The sequence below is a fragment of the Astyanax mexicanus genome, chromosome 14, assembly GCF_023375975.1.
Source record: "Astyanax mexicanus isolate ESR-SI-001 chromosome 14, AstMex3_surface, whole genome shotgun sequence".
NCBI lineage: Eukaryota > Metazoa > Chordata > Actinopteri > Characiformes > Acestrorhamphidae > Astyanax > Astyanax mexicanus.
This window is the reverse complement of record NC_064421.1, coordinates 11,957,465-11,984,640: the sequence shown is the minus strand read 5'-3', so window position 1 is coordinate 11,984,640 and position 27,176 is coordinate 11,957,465. Positions and strand designations below refer to the sequence as shown.

The 27,176-nt window shown below is 38.4% G+C and overlaps 2 protein-coding genes across 3 annotated transcripts; both read left to right on the top strand.

The window, feature by feature from the left end:
• The first annotated feature begins 521 nt into the window (after nucleotides 1–521).
• ccdc177 (coiled-coil domain containing 177) lies at nucleotides 522–25,537 on the top strand. Its single transcript, XM_049463979.1, has 3 exons — nucleotides 522–799; nucleotides 1,716–4,921; nucleotides 24,620–25,537. The coding sequence occupies exon 2, from the start codon at nucleotides 1,722–1,724 to the stop codon at nucleotides 4,281–4,283; it is 2,562 nt and encodes an 853-aa protein (XP_049319936.1). The 5' UTR covers nucleotides 522–799; nucleotides 1,716–1,721; the 3' UTR covers nucleotides 4,284–4,921; nucleotides 24,620–25,537.
• On the top strand, nucleotides 17,336–19,826 carry LOC125781061 (uncharacterized). Of its 2 annotated transcripts, none has more exons than XM_049463982.1 (2): nucleotides 17,336–18,197; nucleotides 18,366–19,826. In XM_049463982.1, the coding sequence occupies exons 1-2, from the start codon at nucleotides 17,517–17,519 to the stop codon at nucleotides 18,999–19,001; spliced, it is 1,317 nt and encodes a 438-aa protein (XP_049319939.1). In that variant the 5' UTR covers nucleotides 17,336–17,516; the 3' UTR covers nucleotides 19,002–19,826. The 2 variants fall into 2 exon arrangements, with proteins under 2 accessions (XP_049319939.1, XP_049319938.1); XM_049463981.1 differs by having other exon boundaries at nucleotides 17,337–18,029; nucleotides 18,198–19,823.
• Nucleotides 25,538–27,176: the final 1,639 nt, after the last annotated feature.

Sequence of the window (27,176 nt, the reverse complement as noted above, 5' to 3'; positions counted from 1 at the left end):
AATTACAAGTGTACAAGACACTATGTTTAATCCAGAAAAAATAATATTATAATTTATATACTTCATCAGATAATTTAATTTAATTTAAAATAAATTATAGACATAAAAAACAGGTTACGAGGTTAAACTACGCTCGAGTGAATGAAGCGGCTGACAGAACCAGAGGCCATCCTGAACTGACAAAGGCTAGAAAGTGCTGGATATTTTTAGCTTTCTGTAACAGGGAGGCGGAGCGTGCACGCAGGAGATGCGAATGGCGAACAGCAGGTGGAGGCGTTGATGAGGGGTTTTCCCACCTGTATTCCGACAGGCCACGCCCCCCCTGCGCAACCGTTGGTCAGTACCATCGCATTCAGCGCTGGGATTGGCAAGTAGCGTGTAGGAACACCCCTACAAGCCATTCAATCGACGTGGTTGATGCTACTGGCTAATGGTTGCGCATGGATGCGCTTTACACTCCTGTCCAATCGTTGCGCATGAAGTGGGCGGGCCGTGCCGCAAAACAGGTGGGTAATAAAATAAAATAACGCCAGGAGGAGACTGATGCGAAAAACAAGAAGGAGCAAACGACAAGGACCATAAACGATCTGCCAAAACAACGAGACCACCTACAGACTGGGATTGGGATTTTAAACCCTTTTACGCACGAGCGTCAGTCTTAATTTCAGGTTCAGGAGGAGGAACAGCAAGAATGCCCCCCCTGTAGCCCCCCGTGGTATTATGCAGGGTGGAAGGGGGGCTGCGAGCATCTGCTTGGATCAGATCATCACAGTTCTGACAGCATCCAGCGCGAGGAGAGGTCAGTCGTGGCTTGAGACGTGGTGTATGTTTCTGTTATTTTGTCTGTGTTAAACAAACAGTGCGGAAAGTGCTTAAACTGAGCGATTATTATTATAAAAAATATTATTATTATTGGTCAGTAGCTGCTTTGCAGTGGTCCTGCAGTTTGTGAGGGTCTGTGTTGGGCCTGTTTTGGCAAGATGGTTAGATGATTGGGTGGTTTCATGAGATCTGATTCAATAGTTCATTACTTTATATCTATCTGTGTGGCCTTCTCAAGGTGTTTGATGGCAATGTAATGCACATTTTACCGCAGATACCACCCACATTGGGATTGACCTAGTGGTATACATAAAATAGACGTAGAAAACGCAAACGGTACTATACCGTTAATAATGCATTTATTGCACGCGTGAGTGTCTTCTGACGCATTGATGTGAAGAAGATTGCCTCTGACTCTGTCTGTATTGCTGTCGAGTGGGGGAAGCTGTGTTTGACCTGTATGGATGGATGGAGAAATAGATAGATAGAGACGTTAAACGTTAAAGTACACCCCCTGCACCCTCAGAATCACTGGCTCCAAAAATAGGCCACACATATGATCTCATCCCCCCTCAAGTTGCACAGTATACATGCAGACTTTTGCATTTATCCCGAGGCATGAAGGCAGCCAGCTAGGGTTTACTAGCACAAGCAGAGCGTAAAAAAATATGAATGCATGTGGAAGCTGGACCACATCCCTGATCCTTGTATTGCATCACTCTTAATCTCTAATCTGGCCAAAACAATTCTAATCTAATTCCTGATTCTTGCTTTTTTTCCCCCGCAAATCTGTCTTGTTTAGTTTCTATTCTGTAGAGTTCTATCACTGAAGTATCAATTGAAAGTATTCATTTCATTTTCTCTTATTCATGTATTATTATATATGTTTACAGCCCAGCATGGTGGATCCACTGGAGCCTGAGGACCAGAGTAAGATCAGGGGCCCACAGTTTGAGACCCCCACTGCAGCCTCGGAAGCCCCTTGTCTACCTGAGCAAGGTGAAAATGGAGAAAAGGATGAGGTTGTTGAGGAAAGACCAAAAGAAAAAGAAAAAGAAGAACCAACAGTCGAGCCTGAGCAGAGTCCTCCAGTCAGCCAGCCACAGAACAGTGAACCCGAACACCCCAAGCTCCATCTGGACCTGTACAACTTTGACTCCCCGGCTGCAGAGGGTAGTCGCTATGTGCTCACCAGCCCTCGTTCGCTGGAGGCATGTGCACGATGTGGAGTCAAACCCGTGGAACTTCTGTCTCGGCCGCTGTCCGATTTTGCACGTGAAGCTCCTGGGCGTAGCATGCGTGTCGCAACAGGGATGTTTGAGGTGTACGAAAGGGACAGGCATTCCAAACTCAGACAGTGCAGAGAGGAAAGAGAGAGGATAGTACAAGAGGAGAAGAGAAGGATCCTACAAGCAGCACTCAACAACAACAGCAGCAGCAGCGGCAGCAGCAGATCACTGGCTTCAGAGAAGCCTCAAAATACTACAGTCAATGCTGAATTATCCCAGCAAAGCAGCCATGTTTCCAGCAGCTCTGGCCCCGGCCCCAAAATGCTACCTGCAAGCAGTGGCCCACCAAAAACACAAATCACATCAACTTCACGTCCCGCCTCAAAAAACACACCTCAAAGTTCAGAAGAGTTGTCAAAGATGTCCACCTCATGTACAAGCTCCTCCCCAAAATCTAGTCCAACTCAACCCATCAAAGCTAGTCCAGCAAGTTCTGCACCCACTGTTAGAGCGACATCTGTAAAACAGTCTAAGCCACTCGCTACAGAAGCTGCTGGAAAATCTCAAGGATCCATATCTTCAAAACAGGTTCAGTCAACTTCAGTCTCCAAAAAGACTCCTAGCACCACAACAAAGTCTGCAAATACCTTTCCCCGATCAACACCAAAGCCCTCCTCTTTTCCAAGGACGTCAGCATCGCTGGCCCCAGTCGTTTCAAAGTCTGCAGCTCAGAGTCCTGCTAATGGCGTCACCAGTCCATTTGCTCAGCACAACGGGCACATTATGCCCAGGTCAAGAGTAAGAGAGAGAAGCCACTCTTTAGAGTCCTTACAAAGAAGACGAGAACCGCCAAGCTCCTCTACTACTTCGACCACAACCACAGCTACGACCACATGTGCCTCCTCAGAGTCTGCATCCTCTTCTTACAGCTGGGATGGGACACGGGACTATTGGGGTAAAAGCTCCAGCCCTCGTGCTCGCACCTTAGCTACCTTTAACTCTCTGATGGGCCGAAGCCTAAGCTTGGGAGACCTAAGCCACTCTCCACAGACCACACAGAAAGTGGAGCGCATCGTTAAAGAGGTCAAGCGACGAGGCCTTAAGGCCGTGCCAGAGCGTGACCGCAAGATTGCAGCACTAATGCTGGCGAGATACCAAGAGGAAGATATCATGAGTCAGACACGCTATGTCGCACATCTGCAGTGGGACAGCGAACGGCGGCTGGAGGAGCTGCGACGTGAACGCGAGGAACGAGAAAAACAGCGGGTTATGCTCCAGTGCCAGAGAGCCTGGCAATCCCAAGTTTCTACGAGGCAGAGACGACTCAGTCAGCAAGAACGGGAGGCAGCTGCAGCCAAGTTACGTCAAGTGTCAGAGAGTGAGGTGCGCTGGAAAGAGCTAGCCGAGCAGCAGGAGCGAAGCAGGCTGCAGAGACTTCAGCAGGCTGCTCGTGAAGAGAAGCAGAAGAAGACAGCACAAGAGCAGAACCTCAAAACCATGGAAGAAGAGCGAGCTGCCATGGTGGAACAAGAGAAGCTGCTTCTCAAGGAGAAGCTGACCATCGCGGAATTGAAGAGGCAGGAGCGAGAGCACCAGATCCAGGAGGAACGCCGCGGGCTCAATCGTGCAGAGAAGAGGCGCCATGCGGCCCTCATCCAGGAGATAGCACGGCGTGAGGTGGACGAGCGCGAGGAAGCTCGTAGGGTGGCGGAAGAGAAGCTGAACCGCTCACAGGAGAACTATCAGCAGATCCAGGAGCGGCGAGAGCAGGAGCTGCGTGAGAAAGCCAAGAAAGAGGAGCAGCAGAGCCAGAAAGCGAGAAAAGCAGCAGAGCGTCGTGAGAAGCAACTGAAAGAACAGATGGAGGCTCGGGCGAGAGAGGCTGAGAAGCGTGCACAGCAGGCTGCATTGGTGGCTGAAGAGCGGGCCAAAGAGAAGGCCCAGCGTGCAATACAAAGCAGGATGGAGAAGGAGCGTCTTCAGAGGCTGAATCGTCAAAAGGTGGAAGAAGAAGAGCAGCAGAGGCGCCTAGAGCTTCTGCAGTCCATTGAACGCAAACTGGAAAAAAGTGAACAGATTTTCCGTGAAAAACGAGCCGTGTTAGAAAGTGCCAGGTCTGTGGCACGGGCCTCCTTCCATGTGAGGGACCGAGTGCGAGAAGAAACGAACATGCGTACTTTCGACAAGATGGTGCTGGAGGCACAGCTAAAGGCTAGTTTGGATGAAAAGTGAGATGCCCTAACTGTTTACCAACCCCATCTACCTGCTGCTGGTAATGAGCTGCTTGAGCCTCCATTGGTAGGCCCACAGCATTGCTGGATATCTCCTCAAATGTCATATCTCAAGTTAAATAAAGTCATAATTTCTTTCCCAATTTGCTGAACCAACATATCATGTATGAAATATCCTTCCCTTATTTTTATGACCTGGAGTTTGGCCTTGTGGTTGTCTGTGGATGACTTGTTTCCTGGGACATGCCTGTGTGTTTTCTTTACCCTTATTTTTTTTTGCAAGTTGGCAAGTAGCCATGCTGAACCAAGGACTTTTCCCTGTCTGTGGATCACTTTTTACATCTTTGATGGCTTTTTTTTGTGTTAAATGTGGAACAAAAGTGAATGCAGACTGCTTTGTCAGACCGAACTGCTGGATGAATTCCTAGAGACTTTGGTTGCTAAAATCTCTGCTGAGCGTATACCGTGAATTGCCTGTGTGTGTTATACAACGCTGAAGTGCTGACAAAGCGGGTCTTCAGTGGTGACATGGCAAAGAGTGATCTCAGCACAGTCCAGCTGCTGATGAAGCAGTGGAGCCTTGGTTCTGCATCAGGGCTCTTGAGCCTGCGCTGCCGTTCTGCATTCTATCAAAATCAGGTACGTCCTTTTTGTATGCTTCAGTTTTTTTTAACCAAAGGCCTATTAGGTATGTATGTAGCATGTGTTTGTTATATGAGCATGTATAATGGTGCATTTTCCTGTATGTAAGTATGTTGAATCAGAACATAATATTAAGCCAGCAGGTTTTCTGTACAGGTAAATTATTGCCCATGGCAGAGGCAGTTCTAGCTTGTGTAGCACCTTGGATGAACTTCCACTTCAGCATCAACACATCAGTACAAAAGTCTCCCCAACAGTGTCCTCCAGGAGTCCAGACTAAACCAGGTCACTCAGTGGCTGTCCATAGCGATTTTATATTCATTTTAATGGATTCACCCAAGTAGAAACAATACAACACCAAAAAATACCAGCATGATAGATTAATTTTATACTTTTTATCACTTGTGTGCATTTTGGTTCATTGAATGTTTTTGTTCATTGGATTTTGGTGCATCCCTAACATGTACCCAAAGCAGACTTTTGTCTGCAAGATCTAAATTATTATACTCCAGTCCTCAATACAGTATTCGTTATTAACATAAAGGGCCCTCTTTTACACCCTGTACTAAATACCAGAATGGATAAATGACATAATTTTACCACAACATTTAATTAAAAATTTTCCCCCATGATCCTTTGGGTGCATCCCTTTGGTTCAATGAATGTTTTGGTTTTGGTTCATTGAATGTTTTTGTTTTTGTTCATTGCATATTTTTTCAACTTTGAAGATATGAAGCCCAAAGTAGCCTCTGTATTCTAGTGATTACACTGCAGTGTGCACATACTTAATAATCAAATCACATGATGTGCAATAATGCCACATATGGCAACTTTAATAAAACAAATGTAAGGAATATCTGAATATATGGCAAACAAAGAAAAAAAAAGCTAATCAAATTACTAAATAATGTATACTAAACAAAGACCATTTCTTTTAAAAGTAGGACAGAATACATATAGGTAATTAGTTTATGCAATGGGGAAAAAAGGGGCCAACTTAATAAAAACCTGTGACGAAAAAAAATGTTTGGTTTTGGTTTGTCTCAAAGATGTACACCAGAGGCTGATTATAACTGTAAATATCATAACTTTCACTAAAATATTTTATATACAAAGGGAATTATTAACATCATACAATGCTGGAACATTGGCAACTTTTTTTAAATTGCATGATCGTGTTGATCAAAATGTATTTTTCCGATATTGTTCAGCCTTAAAATTAGTGATGAAAAGAATTTATATAAAGATATTTCACCATTCCAGTATATTTGTGCAGGTGTACTGTGCCACCCCGGGCAATATGCCACCCTGGCCAGCTGCCCACATTGCCCATTTCTATCTCTGCTGCTGCCCTGTGGTAATCAATTTCTGCAGATGGAGATTAGATTACATCATCACATTAGGAAATTCACCTATGTGTTTCTCTACTGTATCTTCCTTTTTTAGAGAAGTACAGGAATGTGTAATCTCTGTCTCTGTTACAAATTGAAATGTATTGTGTGCCCTTGATCAAAGCACTTACTTACTGCAGAAATTCACTTGCTGCAAAATCAGCAGAAAAATCCACACTGTTCTTATTTTTCAAAACATATCTTAAGGATGCACCAAATATTTGGCAACCAAAATTATTCAGCTAAGAATATTTTTTTTGTGTTTAGGTGAATAAATGAAAATACAAGATAATATATACCAAACAATATAATTTTCTTCTGAAAAAAAAAAAAACAGGAAAAAAAAAACTTTCCAATACCTTATTTGATGCATACATTGGTGAAAAAGTGGCAAAATAAAAGAAACACTGTGAAAACATGTGTTTGGTTTTAGGCATTCTGTCAAATTTTTCAATTTGTTTTGTTTCTGTTTTGGACAATTTTTTCTGGTGCACCCCTATTATATCTTTCTTAAGTTATTTATCATATTTGGCAGTCAAAATGATTATGCCACATGACTAAATAAGTGGAGAGACCAAATAATTCAAACCAAATAAAGCTATTTCATTTATGCAGTGGTGAAAAAACTAGCAAAATGAATGAAAACCTGTATAAAACCATGTTCCGTACTTGGCTAATTGTTTTATTTAGTCCGGTTTCTGTTTAGGCCAAAAACTTTAATTTCGGTGCATCTCTAAAATACCTACCAGTTTTTTCCTGCCCAATGTCCTCCAGTTTTCAATATACAGAGTGCATTTTTAACATCATGGGCCCTATTTTATCAATCTGTAGGCGAGCCTTCATACATGCACAGTGCATTTTGATTTAGGGCGTGTCAGTGTGTCTTTGGTATCGTGGGAACTCAAAAAATATGCCTTTCACTACTCGAAACGTGCAGAAGGCATTTACTATTTCTCAGGGGTGTTTGTGTATTGAGTGTGTCCCAAGATAGCAATGAACATCTGACTGTTGATTGTTGTCAGGGTTCAAATCAGTCAGAGGCGCACCTGTATTTTCTGCTGCCAAGATAGCAATATACCAGAAATGTATCGAAACACACCTCATTTCCAGACCACCACACCCAAGAGCGTAGATATAGTGAAAAACTCTGTTGCTCTTAAAGTGACACATGCGGAAAATGTAAAAACAGACTGTTTGTGGGGTGTATGGTTGCAATGAGCATTGCACTGCTCCTTGCACAGTATTTAATATAGGTTCTCAAGACTTATTGGATTATTGACTTCTGGAAAGACCTGTTAAAAAAAAAAACTAAATTTTATAATTTATTGTACATAATAAATCAAAAGCAGATTATATCTGCCCAATATATTTTTTTTTTTGTAATCTTTTTATACATTAATATTATGACAAATTGGATTATTGGCTTCTGGAAAAAATCTGGTTTAACAAATCTTGAATTTGTAATACCGCATTATCTCTGTTTTTATTGAGGAAATCACCCTTCATTCTTTCCTTTCAGCAGCACCGCTCTGGTTTGACTGTAGAGCATGAGCGAACTGTTCAGTGTTTGAATACAAATTGAGTTGTATTGTGTTCCCCTCGATCAAAGCACAACCTCACTGCAGTCAAATATTTCCTACAAATTATCCAAACAAATCAGCAGCAGCTAAAATGACTCTACATTTTCCTAAATTGACTGAAAATCCGGGGACAGAAAGCGTGCGGGTAATGAATAACGAATCTCACTTTTATACAGCAGTTGCCATAGCGATGTGCAATAGAGCTGGTGGCACAGGCCTTTGATGAAATCACCAGGGATCATGGGAATGTGAGTGGGTTGCCAGTTAGGCAGGAGAGGGGGCGGAGTCTGAAGCAGCTCTTTCCCACTACGCCCAGCTGTAGCTGAAAGTGCCATCTCATTCTGGCCCAGTTTTAGATTGGACGGGATTGGTGGATTGATTTGATTGATGTCTGCAGAAAAGCGCATTCTGCAGATTCCAGGACATGGGTACCGGTGAAATCCTGTGAAGAGCATGACCCAGCACCATGCCAGCTCCACTTCACCTTGTTCTGGCTTTTTTTTTTTTTCAAAACTATCCTTTAATCCTTTAAAAAAGCATGCATTTCAGATCCACCAGATTTATTTCAGACAGATTATGCGCGTAATCCTACTGGACACAGACTGTGTGTTCAAGAACTCTGTCCTTCATGCAAAGTCAGAATCAATTTGGAAGTACTTGATTAGATTAATAATTAAGATGATTAATTTTACATTTTAAACACACAACCTTACTTGTCAATCTTTGTTATATATATTATTAAACCTTTATCATCCTCATCAAATGAAAAAAAAAAACAATGAATTATTGCAGTGTTTTTATTATTTTTTTGTTTTTGTTGTTGTTTTAATTTTAAAGACCCCAGTTGAAATATACACCTCTGTCGGATGTTTGAGATAACAGGTATAAAAACCAAAACACCAAACTCCCCCCCCCCCCAAAAAAAAAATACACGGTATGTTGCATAAAGTTACATAGCTCCATTAATCTAAACCAGGGGTATCCAAACGTTTTTTGTTGGGAGCCAGAAAGAGAAATATAAGTCACGGGCCCAGACTCTGTAATAAAACAAATAATGAAATATACCACTTTAAATAATACATTTTCCTGATTATTTTTATGTACACACCATTTTACTTGACTCACTATCTTTATCTATCTTTTACAGTGTTGTGTAAACTAAGATTTTTCAAATTGATGTTTTATTTCATGATGTCTCTTAATATTAAACTCCTTAATTACGACAAATTTTAGTCTCTTTGGCCCGTTTTTCTGCGCTAGAAATGCGCACTCTCTCCGCTTTTAGACTCTTTGGCCTGTTTTTCTGCGCTACAACTGCACACTCTTTCCGCTTTTAGACTCTTTGGCCCGTTTTTCTGCGCTAGAACTGCACACTCTCTCCGCTTTTAGACTCTTTGGTCCGTTTTTCTGCGCTACAACTTCACTCTCGACGCTTTAAGACTCTTTGGCCCGTTTCTGACACCTAGCGTTCAAACTTTGAATCTCATATTATAAAAACCTGATTAAAAGCGAGCCAACTTTCATTCTATTTCTAAAATACCTCGCGGGCCGCTCCAAAAAAAGAAATGGGCCGCAAATGGCCCGCAGGCCGTAGTTTGGACACCCCTGATCAAAACCAAAAAAAATTAAATGGCAAAAATTATATGATTACCTTGATGTGCTTACCTATTGAAAGATACACCACAGATCTTTATTGGATTTTTATCCAAAATATGCTTGTTAAATCAGTTTAGTTAGATTTAACAACTTCTTTAATAAAATACAATTACTCAAATTAGCTCTACTAAATGGGTGGGCAAACCTTATAGGATTGGTACCCAGCTGTCAGTGGGATTGGTACCCTCAGCAGTATATCTTCAGTACTTTTAGTTAAGAAACACAGCTGTAGTGAAAGGGAACGGCCTGTGCCGCCAGTGGCCAGCAGAGGGCAAAGACAAAGAAGCACTGTCGCCCAAGGAAACTCCAAATCCCAGAATTCCAAGAGTTGAAGATTTGAGTGGAAACCAGGCACACCTGCTGGCACTGGTATATAAAGCCATGCCAAGCAGCAAACTCCTGTCATGCTTTTGTTTAGGAGTGAGTGGACAGGTATGCTGTGGCTGGGAGAACAGAACAGAACAGAAAAGAAAAGAAAAGAAAAGAAAAAGATAGGTCTCAAACTTATGCAAAAAAAAAGAAATTAACTCAAATGAATTAAAAAAAATAAGTTAAAAGGAGAGATCTCAAAATGAATCAAAAACGGAGATTAAAAGAGATTTCTAATGAGAGATCTAAAAATAAATCAAAAAAAGAAAAGATCTTAAAGATCTCAAAAGAAAGCAAAAATAAAAAATAAAGAGAGATTTTAAAAGAAAACACAAATTAAATATCTTAAATGAAAGCAGACAAACAAACTGGTACCATTTTGGTGTTTTCTTTGTTTGCCTTTCCCGCCTTTTTTCCCCTTCTTGTTTAAGGGGTATATTTCCATCTAGTGGTCCTTAGTCCTTATCAGTGGTGCAGTGCTAGAGGGTTTGCCCAGCACCGACAAGGTTATTGTTTTAAGCTCTGCTTGAAACAATCGCTCTCACAGAGGTAAAAGCATTCACTGTCTCTACTACATTATATTAGCAGCCAATAATATACAAAAAACTGACGCGTACTCTCATATATGTGTGTACATTTATAACCCGCCTTTTGCTTGGGTCCAATCGCTGGTCATCTTGTGATGTACTGTATGACTTTGCAGTTGTTTTCACCTCATTGTAAGGTACACATTTGGAACTGAAGGATCAGGTTGTACTTTTGAGGGTACATCAGCACTTTTTGTGCTACTTTGATGAGCAAAATGTACCTGTACAGTACCTTTTTTTTCCTGAGAGTGTAACCCAGAACTCTTCCTGAATATTACTCAGAGGAGCTGTATGTGTGAATGCAAATGTCTGTATCAGTTGTACAGATCATTAACCTGATTTTATCCTGCTACCCCCTAGTACAATGTCTGGGTAATGTTTGCAACTTACTCTTTATAGGTGGGGTAAATTGTATCGCATGGAGTTTGGTTTGTAAGCTCCGTTAATAACAATTGAAAACAATAGCTCTGTGTTGCTTGAGCCAAATGATCTTTACAACCCAACGGCATTAAAAAAATGGGTTTCCAACATGGAAAGATTAGTGTTTACTAATAAAAGTTTTTTACTGTTTCTAATGAGTATGTAGGGACAGTTCAGGAGACAGCTTGAGAATACAGACACCTGTGTAAGTTGTGAGGAGTTACCTTGGGAGTAAGGCTGAAGAAACTTTTATTATTCTGCGCAAAAAGCCTGTGATTGTTTTAAATGAGTTTTTTAATGGATTGTTGTTTTTGTCCATTCTTTTGTTTTGTTTATATATACATTTTTCCTTTGAGTGTGGTTTGGTTTGTTGAATTTTTATCCCCAGATGCGTATTTGTTTTTTTGTTTTTTTTTTCAGTCTTACAAGTCTTAGTAATTTTTCTTTGGTCCTGTGGAGTTTTTCGTTTCTTATTTTTTTTAATTCGTTAGATTATATTTTTGTCAACATTTTGCGTTTATTTTCGTTTGTTATTTTTCTAATAATAATAGTAATTACATCATTTATTTTCTTTTTTTTTTTTTTTACAGGGCAAATTAATGCAATAGTTACTTTTATGGTGAAGTAACTCCGTTAGTAACTCAGTTACTTTTTTGGAGAAGTAACTAGTAACTATAACTAATTACTTTTTCAAAGTAACGTGCCCAACACTGCTCACGGCAAGGTGCTGTAGTGAGTGACAGATGGATCAGACATTTTAATTTTGAATTTGTGTGGGCATTTAACATTCTTCAATTCACATAGTGCCACGTGTACTGGGAATTTGTTAGGCCAAAAATACATATCAGGGTATTTTTCAAAATTCTGACGTTCTGATGTTCACGGTACATTATTTCTTTTTTTATTACTATTATTTGCATGACTGGCCTTTAATATAGGGTTGTAAGTTACTGTATTGTTAGGAGTACATGTAATATAAAACACTAAGGCTTTAAATTAAGGCTTTGGTTAATATTGGCTTTTTTTCCACAAAATTACACAATATATAAAGAAATCAGACTTTATTATCAGAAAAATAGTGTCTAAGCATTTTTTCCCTGAGAGAAAAATGAATGGGCTTTTTATCACATTCTGTGGTACATAAATATGTTCAGAACCTTGTACATTTTATTCTGTGTACATTTTACTCCTAAACATCACTGGATCCTCTGAATATCGAGATTGTTTAAGAGTCGTAATTAGAAAAATGCTAGCTTTAAGCTAATGCTACAGCGAAATGAACTGACCTAACAGCACAGCTTCAGGGAACGGCAGGGGACTCTTTTCGGCACAACACCAGCGAACTCCTGCCCATGTTTACAGCATATTACACCCAGCTGATCCAACTCATGAATAAAGGAAACAAACATTGTACTGATGCAGTATGGCTGTATGTGTTTTATTAAAACCAGATCAAATCAAAGTTATGATGCAGTGTGGAATTGTGCTTATTAATTTCCCAATAACATTAAGCCAGCCTCCAAGAAAATGCACCCCATCTTAAATCTGGTTACATAATTATTACTTGTATGATAGTTAGATGTCATCTATGTTTGAATCTTTGAAGCAAAAAAAAAATCACATCATTCAGAAAATATAGCTTGAATAAGTTTATAATTATTTTATATAAGAGGCTTGTGACATGTTTCTAAGTAGGACACTGTGATTTGACAATATGCAGATCTTATTTAATTTCTCAGATATAGAAACAGCATATGTTATACATCAAATGCAATTTTGTGTTTACATCATTATATGGGACATTCCAGGGGTGGTCACTTCTGAAAATGTGATCCATCAATTTGATCATTTTTAGTCCTATATTTCTTAAATACAGGTAATAGACTACTTAAAAAACTTTGATTCGTCAAGCTCAGGTATCAAAGCAGTTTTTTAAATTAGATTATGCAATATATTTGGTAACTTACAGTAACAGGGTTGCAAATCTAGGCTGTTGTGGTTTACCCCAGGAACAGATGCTAACTGTAAAATTTAGCTATGTATACAAGATCAAGGACAAACATGGTTATATAAGTATATAAAGAAAAATTTGACTCTATTCATTATTAGTCTTAAAATATGAGTAACAGGGTTGCGTTCACTGAGTGACACACAACTTTGGACAAACATATTTGGAAAAAAAAAACTTGAAAATTGTTAGAGCACTTACTCTTGGTTTTGCCATAAGGGCAGAAAATGTCCTTGTGATGTAACTTCCTTTGTGCCAGTAGACAAATATTCTTTCTCTGCCAGGTAAAATTCCTTATGGTAACATTTGTTTTCATAAGTAAAGGAGATGCATATCAACAATATACAAGAGGAAGTAATTTATTTAGAGCTTATTTTAATTGTTAAATTTGCCAAAGGAGTTGGTCACCCAATGTGTGGGCCAAGAGACAATGGCCATTTTTTGAGGTGGTCCAAAGGTATTCAGTCTTTTGAATAATATCTAAGGAGCTTATTTTTCCACCATATTTTACAGTTTGTCTTAAAACAAGTATATATTTTCACAAAAAATAGTCATTTAGATATTTTGGATATGTACATTTGACATTTAAGTGGTGGGACAGCAAATGTAACCAAAATCCAGGAATGTCCCATATACCAGTGAAAGGTGACCAAATTGGAAGCTAGATTTTTTCCCACCAGTATCACTAAAATATGCACAAGAAAAACAAGTGACAAGTGCACAAGTGATTACACTGTTAATGCATGTTTTAAGCTCATAAATCTGCATTGTAGTTTGGATTTGTAATGATGTATCAAATAATAGTATGTTCAAATGATTTCATTTACATATAATTTGCATACAAGTTGGAATATATGATCAAATTGATCCAAATTATTATATGAACTGCCCATTCACTAAACATCTTAAACATTGTATTAATAGCTTTTAGACCAGCTATTTTGATTTTATGTAGTGTTACAGATATAAAGCAGCTCTTTTATGAACCATTCATAGACAACTGTCACACATTGCATTGAATTTGTATTATCTTTATTTCCTTTTACATTGTACATTTGGACCGAAGTCTTTTAGCTGTATATTTATACAATTATACGTCTTTACGTGATATTTTTGTTGAAAATAAGAAATTAATAAACACTAAAAATTCTACATTGCAGCATAACTGTGATATGATCTGGTTTCAATAACACCGAGACAGTCATTCTGCATCAGTAAAATGTTTGTTTCCTTTATCCATGACTGGATTTGTTTAAATTGTTGGTTAATTAGCTCCGCGATGGACTGCGCACGCTCTAACCACACGGCAGGCGTCTCGCGGCGGGGAGCGGACGCCACGGTCGACTCCTACTCGCGCGCTGTGGTGACGCCATCACCACGGCAAAACACTAGAGCATTAATATCAGCAGGATATAAATGTGGATACCTGTATCATCACCGCACCCCTGTAACAGCTCAAGAGCGGAAAATGCTCCTTTTCCTCCGAGCTTCTTATATTAGTGCGCATAAAAATCGTTCGTTCGAATTACAGAAATCGTGAGCACGAACTGCTCGTTCACTTTTTTTTATTCACGGCTCCTCCCGGGCTCCGTACTATACAAAGTTGAAATTTACAGAAATTTCCTTCTGCGCCTCTACTATCACCTGAAAAAAATATATTGATGCAGGACATAGGAACAGTGTGAAAATTTGGGAGGCGACAATCATACACTTTGATGGTATGATTTTAGTCTAAGGAAAAAAAATAATTTCACACTTTATTCATCACACGTAATTTATTCGCCTAAAATATGGATGTATAAAATCACATTTGTAACCTGACATTTTATTGTATTTTTTTCCCCACAAACTTTTATTGTTGGTGTTTTTAAACTGTTGCCTTTCAGCAGACAAATAATACCTGAAAGTATAAAATAAAAAAAATATTATTAAAAAAAAATTAAAGTTTTTTTTTTATATATAAAATATTAAGCTTAACAAAAATGCTGTGTGGTTGATGCGCTATAGTTATATTGTACAGTAGTAGTAATTATTATTATTATTAATAATAATAATAATAATAATAATAATAATAATAATAATAATAGTTCTCAGACTAACAGACACTTTACAAGAATAAAACCATTACATAATTTATATTTCTGTGCCCAAGAAAATGCATGCATAAATGTGCACAAAAAATAAAACATAAAAAACGTTTAAAAAATCACTTCTGTTACTGGCACTCATTCCTATCACTGGAACTCACCCCTGTTACTGGCACTTAGTCTTGTTATTCTTTATGTTAAGAGTACAGGACTGAAAGTAACATGACTGAGTTTTAGCATAGAATTAGCAAAAACATGAAAAATAGCTAAATTGTGGCTATGCTAATAGCACGAGGACACTGAACACATTCTACTGATTTTGCCAAAATTTGTATTTTAAAAATAAACAAATAGTATCTAAGAATTAAATTGGGTAACTGGTCAGAGCGTTGACATATACCTCCTCAGTCATAGGTACAATAATATCAAATATACTGAAAAACACATGAGGGAACTTAATGTTGTTCTTCTCTTGATCTTCAGAAGAACCAACTGAGTTGACCTCCTGTTGTAGATGTGACTTGTAGAATGTTCCAGGTTGTTCAGATGGGGTAACGTGTTATGGTAACAGGACTGAGTAAAAACCCAGGGACACAACTAAAATGGGTATTTTAACTTATATATTATAAATTCACACAACAATGCACAATGCAAAAATAATTACTTATCTGAAGGATTCTAATAATATTTCATGGTAAAATGTATAGTTAGAGAGAGGGGACAGGTAACAAATGCTAAGTTTTCAGTGTTCTAAATATATATATATTTTTTGTTTTTAATTTCATATCCTACTTTTGCAATTAGCTTAACGCAGATACTATGCTTAAAAATAAAACGTACTTTAAAGTTACTTTGTGCACATTTTTACATTGCACCATTTTTACCATTTTAAATGTAGGATACTTGTGTTATTATACTGTTAAACTAAAACTGAAATAGATTTCAGGCTAAAGCACAGCTCATACCTCGTCGTCCTACTCGTATAAAAAGTTATATGAGTAAATATAATCCCTCAGTAGCTCTATGGAACTGAATGACACGTGAAAGAAGCGAAATCTAGCGATCATTACCAGTAACAGCCTCCTTGTACGAAGACGCAGCGGTGTTTAGACCGGAGTCAGGACTCCGGGAGTTCGGGGGAGTTTTGCGCTTCTACAGCGCTGTAGACAGATTTATTAATCTCAGGTAAATTCATATGCGTGTATAATTAAACTACAAATAAATAAAAAAAAAGGTCTTGAAGTGTTGACTCGCTGGAGGTAAAGACATTGAATGTCAACATTTCAACCCAGGAGGAGCTGCGCTGGGACAAGCGTGCACATCATAGATCACAGCAATACACAATAAAATAAAGTCTTTTCATATTTAATTTAAAAAAAAGCAGATTGCAGCATCTACTTGTGTTTATTGTATGCCACAATCTGCTAAATGATAGAATTTAACTTAGCATTATAAGAGACATTTAAAGGACGTAAGACCATAAAAGACGTTTAAATATATTTGTATAAACGTCGCATAATAGTCTTCTAAATGTTTATTGGTGGTCCTACAAACGTTCAATAAGAACGTCCCCTGCAATTTTTAGCAACCCAACAACTTAACGACCCTTATTTTAGTTAGCAGTGCTTTTATTTTATCTAAATGTTATTTATTCATAGTTATATATATTTAAAATTTAACTGTTGTCATATGTGAAGTAAAACGCGTTACAGCAGTAGTGAGGAATTGAGCTCAGTTTGTTGTTTAGTTTTTATCACCTACAAAACAGTTAAAAGTGCTGATTATTTTTTGAAAACTATTCAAAGTATTTTTTTTATTCTAATCAACATGAAAACTGATTTACAATCTTTATGTCAAAAAGATTTGGAGCCTTTAAAAAAATAAAAATAATTTAAATAAAAAGATTGAAAAAAATCTAAACAAAATAATAAAAAAAACAAAAACGTGAAATTATGAACAATACAAATAAACCTGATAGTTTTAGCAACCACAAAAAAATATTAAAAAGCGAAAAAACATAGTCGGCGTCAGTCTACTACATTAAAAAACAACCATAAAAACACTACAAAAACAACCACAAAAATAATTGAATATTAAAAAAACAAACAAAAAAAGATTACATTAAAAATCAACCACAAAACCACTAAAAATAAAAAAACTACCCGCAAAAAAGAATAATAATTGCATATTAAAAACTACCAAAAAACAACCTACCCCCTCAAAAAAATAACCACATAAATATTTATATATTAAAAAAACGAAAAAAAAAAAAAAACGAAAAAAAGATTACAATAAAAAAAAGTTTGTAAATATTTTTAATCAGATTTTGGACTTGGACCTTTGCTGTTTGTTGGCTTATTGCCAACATTCGAACGTTCATGGACTGGATAAAACTGTGACGTCGCTGACATGAACTTTCGAACGTTGGGACTGGCAGTTAAAAGGCGCAGCAGCCCGAAAACTTCAGTCGTCGACGGATCTTCGCAGCGACAACATGTGCTCTATTCGAGGGATACTGGGAGCGGCGGGCGTTGCAGCTCTAGCTGTAGCGGCCGGTGGATCACTTTACTACCTGTACCGATCCAGAGCTCAGAAGCCGACGACAACGGAGGAGACCACGGTCACTCCAGTGGGAGAAGACACTGAAACGGTGGAGGAGATCCAGGCTGAGCCGATGGTTGAACCTGTACTCTCCAAGACTGTGATGGAGTTGGTGGAGGAAGATGGAGGAGTTGACTGCCCCCAGGAGGAAGATCAGACCACTCTCATCATGGATGAGGCACCAGAAGCTCCCAGCCTGTTTCTGGTCACTGACTTAACAGAGACTGAGGAAGCTGAGGTGACCCTTTATTCAGAGCTTCCTGAGAGTGTGGTGAAGACACTGGTGGAAGATGGAGGAGTTGACTGCCCCCAAGAGGAAGATCAGACCACTCTCATCATGGATGAGGCACCGGAAGCTCCCAGCCTGCTACAGGTCACTGACCTAGCAGAGACTGAGGAAGCTGAGGTGACCCTTTATTCAGAGCTTCGCGAGAGTGTGGTGGAGACACTGGTGGAAGATGGAGGAGTCGACTGCCCCCAAGAGGAAGATCAGACCACTCTCATCATGGATGAGGCACCGGAAGCTCCCAGCCTGTTTCTGGTCACTGACTTAGCAGAGACTGAGAAAGCTGAGGTGACCCTTTATTCAGAGCTTTGTGAGAGTGTGGTGGAGACACTGGTGGAAGATGGAGGAGTCGACTGCCCCCAAGAGGAAGATCAGACCACTCTCATCATGGATGAGGCACCGGAAGCTCCCAGCCTGCTACAGGTCACTGACCTAGCAGAGACTGAGGAAGCTGAGGTGACCCTTTATTCAGAGCTTCGTGAGAGTGTGGTGGAGACACTGGTGGAAGATGGAGGAGTCGACTGCCCACAAAATGAAGATCAGGCCACTCTCATCATGGATGAGGCACCGGAAGTTCCCAGCCTGCTACTGGTCACTGACTTAGCAGAGACTGAGGAAGCTGAGGTGATTGTAGAGCCTAAACTCTGTGAGAGTGCGGTGGAAACAATGGTGGATGATGAAGGAGAAGAGGTGGAGTGGTGGAGACCCCAAGAGGAAGAAGATGAGGATAAGGAGCAACCTCTCCCAGGTGTCTATCAGCTCTACAAAGACTGGCCAATAACTAAACATGAACAACCAAAAGAGCAACGTCAGAAGAGACGAAAAAGAGAGCGGGAAATCGGCCACAAGAAGGACAGTGGAGAGGAAGCTGTGGTGACCGTGGAGCCTGAACTCTGTGAGAGTGTGGTGGAAGCACTGGTACTAAATGGAGAAGTTACCAGCCCCCAGGACACGGACCCAGCAGAGACTAAAGAAGCTGAGACGAAGGCTGAATGCAGATCTGAAGCTGAATCCAAAAAGAAGCAGAGGAGACGAGGAACACGAGGAAAGGGGCGGAAAATCAAGTATAAGAAGGACAGTGTAGAGGATTAAGTGAAGAAATAAATCTTCATAAATCTAAATTTGAGTGTAAGGGTTTTTTTTAGGGCTTTTTAGTCCTTTTGAAGTATTGTATGTGAAGTACAGTAGCACACTCCATAAAAAAAGAAACAACTACAAAAATAATTTAGTATAAAAAAAATATATATTACATTAAAAATCAACCAAAAAAAAAGCTACCCTTAAAAATAAATAAAAAAAAAGTAAAGGTAAAATATGGAACTGCTACAGAAGCTGAGACAAAGGCTGATAATGAGCAACCAGGAGGTTGTTGGGGAGGAGGTGGGATGTGAACTTTCGTCACGAAAGGTAGGTAGTTAGAGCAGGTATTTATTTATAGGGCGGTTTATTGATAAGAGGTGGAGTTAGAGCAGGGGTGTGTCAAACTCATTTTGGCCGAGGGCCACATTGGCATATTGGCTGTTCTCTGAGGGCCAGATGTAACTTATAAATGTAATAAAATGTAACCAAATGTAATATAAAATAAATGTAATTACTCCTTAATGTTAAATAACTCTCAATATATTATTTATTCAATCAAATATTACAGTTGCATGGAAAAAATGTTTGCTTGTTGCTCTATCAACATAAATCCTTTTAATTTGTCATGTTATGAATTCCATCAATCAAGAACCAAACTATTCAAGTAAATAGAAATGACATCAAATACAAGTTATATTAACTTTGATTAAAACGTCTGATTCTGAAAAGAAGCTTAATAAATATAAAATCAAAAATTGTGAGCTGTTAAGAACATGTGACAGATTTAGCATTTTACAAAAAAAACTGACTGCAACCGCCTTGCATCAAACTAGATGCTTAATTACAAAAAAATACATTAACACATAAAACCTGCAAACACTAAATACATTGCAACAGCTACACATATAAATAATAGAGATGGAACGATCGATCGGCAGTGTATCGGTTTAGCCAAAATACGGTATCGGCGATCGGCAGATATTCCTCTGATTTTAGCCGATCTGATTCAGGAGTTTAGGGTTAAGCAGTTTATCAGAGCTGTGTGTGGATGGCCGGTGAAACGCTTACAGGAAGTTGCAGTTCCTCATCCAACCACTAGTCGGAGCTGCAGCAGCACAAGCCCCGCTGTCTTTACTCAGTCAGAGCTACAGCCCAGCCACGGGCTACAGGGCTCAGCTGAGCCAGTCTGGAGCGTTTTTTTTTTTTTTTTTTTACAGTTTTTAAAGTTAATCTGTGTAGAAAATAAAGGTTTTAACCCCACTAACCGGATAATACAGCTCTCTGCACTTCATCTTTCAGCCCAAGCAGCTAACAGCAGCAGGTTAGAACAGCCGACACGGAGGCACTGCTCGGATTACATTATAAACAGGTCAGTTAGCGCGCTGCTAACCTCAGGATGTTTATAACTACGGAGTTTAGTGGACACACCACGGCTGCAAGGTTAGACTGTTGAAGGCTACTGAAGACTATTAAAGGCTATTGGATGTTATTGAAAGGGTTATTGGGGGCAGAAATCAGTACAGGCTGGTTAGATAAGTGATTCACGTCCTCGTCCTTTGCTGAGGTGAAACTGCAACTAGCGCTGTCACAGTGATGTTTATTAACGTCATTAAAACAGATTTTTTCAGGTATTGTCTTATAAATATTTACACACAACTTATAAAAAGCGTTTATTTTGGTCAGTAACACTCGTGTTTATTTAATAGCAGCGTAAATTACCAGTGTATAATTTGGCGTGGATGTAATTAGGGGAATCTGTAACGTTACCAGGTTTGCCTGGCACCTGTGTGGCATTAATGTGGCATTTGGCCCCGCCCAATATCGTTATCGGCGATCGGCCGATCGGCGATCGGAATCGGCCCCAAAAACCCTGATCGGTCTATCTCTAATAAATAAGTATGTAATGAACTTAAAATACCAATGCCGGTGTAGAATGTACTCTTTAATAACCGACACTGCTTCGTAACACAAAAGGCATACCGGTCTTTCGCCTTGAAGCACAGCCGTCCGTCTGCATCAACTATTCTTTTTCTGGACATTATGGCATAAACATTTGTATGTCTCAATTCCACCCGCGAAGTTACGCCTTCCCTCCGGCAGGGTTTCCACATCAATGACTACACTGCCGTGTAGTGGCAGTAAGCCGTAACTTCGTGGATAACACAATCGACAAGCATTGTGGGAAATGTAGTTTTTGGTCAAAGCACGCTTTTGACCTATTTATTATAGACACTAAGATCTTACAAGCTCTCGCGGGCCACATAAAAGGACGTGGCAGGCCACATTTGGCCCGCGGGCCCTGTGTTTAACACATGTGAGTTAGAGCATGGAGATTGGGCGTGGTCCTTCTCCCAAACTTTTATTACATAACATAATTTATTGTATTTGGAATACTACAGATGATGTCAGCATTACAATCTTTTATAGCCATTAATTCACTTTTTTTTTTTTTTTTTTTAGGCAAAGACCGGAAGCCTTAGAGTAATTATCAATCAGTTCTAGAGCGAGGGGAATTTGAGAGTCATCCTTTAGGAAAAATACAGTCTCATCTGCCAGTTGGCTAATGATAATATTTTTATCTTCTAATTTAATTCCTTTTAATAAACTCCTGGATTTATGAAGAGTAAGAAATTGGGAATCAATTTAAAATTAATAAGGCAAAATAGGACGACCTTGTTTAATCCCACGCACCACCATACATGTTGGCAATGTTCCTAATTTTAGTTTAACGCTGAACTGCTATTATTTTTGTATAATATTTTAACGGTTTTACAAAAAAAAAAAACACTCCAAAACCAGCCTTAGAGAGAGCTTGTAGAATGAATCCATGAAGCTTTATAGAAATCAAGGAACAACGTAAAGCTATCATCACTGACTAATTCATTGTAATCCAACAGATCTTAAACCAATTTTATATTATTTGTAATATGTATTTTTCTCATAAACCCTGATTGGGATTAATCTATAACATAACCAAAAAACCTCTTTGATCCTTTCTGCAGAGATTGGATGGGGACTCTTTTCGGCGCGACACCAGCGAACTCCGGCCGCATGTTTACAGCATATTACACTCAGCTGATTCAACTAATGAACTAACTGCCCTCTCTGAGGAGAGCTGGGAGTGTTACAGCAGAAAACCACTAAAACAGGACAGAGTTACCCCAGAACCAGCTTTAAACACTGTAGCACGTTTACTGTCTTTATTATGCAGTGAAATAAATTAGAGATGTTTGGTGCCTTTGGCTCATTGTTTTAGTACATTAAGCCAGCGTTAATATTTGTCCTTATAATAGGTTTCAGTAGATAAAACCCACATTAAGCTTTTTTTACATTAAGGGTTTTAGACTCTCTGGTTCTTCAGTTAGTAACTCTGTGGTTCTGATGTAACACTTACTGCTAGTTTTCCTGCTGTATCACCCAGCTCATCTCAGCGAGGGCAGATAGTTAGTTGATTAGTTAGTTGTTGGGTGATTACTTGGATTAGGTGTGCTGTAATTAGTATAAACTAATGATCAAAAATAAATAATAAACAGCGCTACTCCTGAACTGAGAACCACTGAACAGTAAAAGCTTGCTTTCTCTTATTATCTGCTTTATAAAGATTTAACACAGGCTACGCTGGTCAACATCACCAGACTGAAAGTGTTTCCACCTCTTTAAATACTTTAAATACACCACTGTGAAGAAGACGAAGAATCCAAAATGTGATGTGGCGCAGAATCGAGTCCGGTGTCATTTCCAGCCGTTGTGCTGTGATGTCAGTTAAGCATTAGCTTAAAGCTAGCATTTTTCTAATTACTACCCGAAATTCAGAGGATCCAGTGATATTTAGGAGGTAAATGTACACAGAATAAAACATATTTATTTACCACAGAATGTGATAGAGGACAGTTTTTGAAAAGCCCATTCAAATTTTCCATAGGCCTGAACCACTTAGACACGGAACCCCAAATATGGGCATAAACAACATGGGGCAACTACAAAATGAGCACACGACTTCAGTGGTCTATAGGCATTACCGCCCACAGTGGACAGCACAGTGGGTGGTATGCAGAACCATCCACTGCAGAAATCACATTCAATGCAGGAGAACCCACTCATATCCCACTGGTGAATAGGGCTGCAACTAATGATTATTTTGGTAGTCGACAAATCTGATTAGTCGATTAGTCAACGATTATTTCTGCCATGTCCTCCATGTCTAAAAACAACAGAAAAACAGATAAACATAAGATTTAAAAGGCATTTAAACGTCTGGATGTTGTTTACACATAAAAATTACTATTATTTAGTGAGTTTATATGTAATCTGTTGAGTTTGGACCTTTTAAGTTGAGTGTATCCTGTGTGAGTGAGGCATTTACCCATCTTCCTTTGCGCTTCTGTTCCCAGCACTTTGTGTAATGCATTACTGTTCCGAAATAACGATTAGTCAACAATTAAATTTGTAGTCGACAAATTTAAATAATCGACATCGCCGATTATGTCAACTAATCGTTGCAGCCCTACTGGTGAATGCAGTTCTCTTTAGCTCTTAAGCAAGAAACATGATAAAAGTCATTGGACATGATAAGTTCCTCCAAGTTGCACTCTGTAGAAAGAGCTCCTTCCTGTTTGTTAATGTTGTTCATATTAAATTACACAATACATTGTCAATAGTTTTAGATATTAGAAACATTTTATGAATCCTCTCATAGTAGGTATAGAGTGGGTGAGGAGTGTACTGTAAGAATGGAAATTAATTGTTATTGGCATTTACAAGGCAAAGTAGGTTTTATATTGTGTGTGTGTGTGTGTGTGTGTGTGTGTGTGTGAGTGTGTGGCCACTGGCCAGTATGTGATATATAAAAGAATCCACACAAAGCTTAACAATAGACAATTCACAGCGGCAGTTAATTAACTGTGTTTTCGGTTCCGGACAGTTTCTGAACACTGGTGGCCCCTGCCACTGCCTGCTTTAATCATACTGTTTCTCTGAGAAAGAAATAGAATGAAAAAATGATTGTAGTCAGGAACAGGTTTTAATAAATTGCAAAGTTAAAATAAATAACCAAATAATAAACATACACTGGGAAAGACATCAACCATCTTTAAACTCCTCATAAAATGTTATACATTTAAGTCAGTGCCATAAAAAAAATGTGACGTTGAGGTACACTACAGCTCTGGCAAAGATGAAGTATCAGTTTATCTGATTTTGCTATTTATAGGTATATTTTTCAGTAAAATGAACATTGTTGTTTTATTTTATAAACTACAGACAACGTTTAGAGCATTTATTTGCAGAAAATGAGAAATGGTCAAATTAACAAAAAAAATGCAGATTTCAGACATCAATTAATGCAAAGAAAATAAGTTCATATTCGCTGGACAACCCTGTTTGTTTTTTTTTTGTTTGTTTTTTTTTATCACAGTTTTTATGCATCTTGGCATGTTCTCCTCCACCAGTCTTACACACTGCTTTTGGATAACTTTATGCCACTCCTGGTGCAAAAATCAAGCAGTTCAGTTTGGTTTGATGGCTTGTGATCATCCATCTTCCTCTTGTATATATTTCAGAGATTTTTGGTTTGGTAAAGTCAATAAAAACTAATTTACTCATACAATGTGTTTTTTTTTTTTTTTTTACAGGCTACATGTTTCTACAGGAGTGGCGATGATGATGATGATGATGATGAAGATGGCATCCATCGACTCATCTCACAGACTCTTCCCTGACAGTGCACCCACATGCCGGCGTTCCCACGTTCTTCTCCCTTATAACTGGTGATTTTTGAGTTAAGCGTGACTTATTTGTGACTTTATCAAGCATTAACATGGTATATATATATATTTTTTGGAGTACAAATATCAGTCATTGACATGAAGGGTACAGGAAAAATAATGGAAATACATCTTTACATCTGTATATTACCATCTACATTAATTTCTGTATTTGTGTTACAGTTTTGAGGATGGCCAACTGAAAGCAAAATAGTGGTGCTTGGTTAAAAATGTATAATGTAAAATAAGATTTCATATCATATCATAGTTATGCTATTGCTTTAAAAAATATTTATATTTGGTAGTGCAGGGTAGAGCAAAACTAAAAGGTGCAAAAAAATATTTACATATCTTAACATATATCATCTTATGAATAAAACAGTTAAAAACCAAAGGAATGTTAATAAAAATAAAAAAACAAAATTCTCCTTATGGCTGAAATTGTTATATGAGGCACAGTAGCTAGGGTGGATTATTAGCTGTATCATTAGCCTGACACATTGCAGTATTATTACAGGTGTGTGTGTCAGGAGAGGTGCTATACTTTTTGGCCCAGCACCACAGTTTTGCTCCTTTTGTTGTTGCTGAAGCTCATTTAGTGTAAAATGATTAAACTCTTCAGCTTTTACCATCACAGCAAAACCATATGAGGGCACAAGCAGCAGCGCACAGATTAATGTATTTACAATTACAACCAACAGTACTGTTTTTTTTCTTTTGTTGACAGAATACAGTGTATGAATGATGGAGGAAAATAAACTCAGACCTTTTCCATGAGTGCTATTATTATGTGTCCAAGTTTTTTTTTTTTTAGATTTTTTTTGTAAGATTATGTAATACATGTTACAGTTTCATATCTAACATAATACTTAGGGTCAAATATATATATATATATATAGTATACTGGAGCATTTTTTTTTCACAGCCCCAAATCAGAAAACATAGTGACAGTGCAGGAAATTAAGAATTATTAACAACCTAAAAAAAAAACAAAATGTTTCTCCTATATTTACATTGAATTAATTTAATAACAGACAGTAATATTACAGTATATTGTCGCTGTCCTATGAAAAACACATCTCTATTTTTGTAGATTTTTAGTTTACTACAAAATTTGAACAGACAAACTGTCCCTTACACTGTGCCAAAATTTCTTGATGAACCGACCAAAAGAAACTCTTTAAAATGACCTGAAATAAACTCTTTTTACACTGACTTCCATTGAAAGTTTAAAAGTTTTTTCTGTCTCCTGTAAAATTGCTGTTTTGGAGATAAGTGTTTTTCATTAGACAGCGACGATATATAACAACCCAATATTTCATGTTAAGTCTTGTCAGCTGCATTTCATTTGTAAAAGTCAGGAAGGTAAAACAAAAAAGATTTACCATTCTGTAATTTTGCTATTCCTTTTTTAATAAGTGTAATTTCATTACACTGTGTACCTGTACTCAGATGTAATGACAATAAAAGCCCCTTGACCTTGACTTAAAATAAGTTTAGCCTAAAAGATACCAGGCAATTATGTGTTTTAAGTTTTATTTTCAATCTATTCTTATTGCAAACCTCTCTAAAGTGTCCAACAGCATCTGTTTCCATTTTAATCAAGCATGCATTTGCAAAAATAAAGAGTTACCACCTGAATTTAAGTAAGCAAATGGGTAAGAGCCTCCTATTGGATTTCTGCATCAAGCAGAAAAAAGATCTAAGGAGATTGCAGAAACTACTAAAGTTGGGTTAAGAATTGTCCAACGCAATATTAAAAACTGGAAGGCCAGTGAGGACCCATCGTCTTTGAGGAAGAAATGTGGCAGGACAAAAAGTCCTAATTGATGGTGATCTGCAATTACTTAAACGTTTCGTCAAATCAAATTTAAAAAAAACAACACTAGAATTCAGGGACATGTTTAATAGTGACAGTAAGAGCATTTCCACATGCACAACGTAGTGAAGGGAACTCAAGGTATTGGGACTGAGCCGCTGTGTGGTCTTATGAAACATAGTAATTAGTGAGGCTAACTGGAAATAAAGGTTTCAATTTCAGCAACGTTATGTGCCCAAAGAATGAGGTCAGCTGACTACCTGAATATACTGAATATAGACCAGGTTATTCCATTAATGGATTTATTTTTTCACTGATGAACACGGCCATATTCCAAGATGACAATGCCAGGATTCATGGGGCTGGAATTGTGAAAGCGTGCAGAGTGATTCAGGGAGCATGAGATCATCATTTTCACACATGGATTGAGAGAGAGTTCACCACAGAGTCCAGACCTTAACCTCATTGAGAATCTTTGGGATGTGCTGGAGGAGGCTTTGTGCAGTGGTCAGACTCTACCATCATCAATGCCAATCAATGATCTTGGTGAAAAATTAATGCAGCACTGGATTGACATAAATCTTGTGACATTGCAGAAGCCTATTG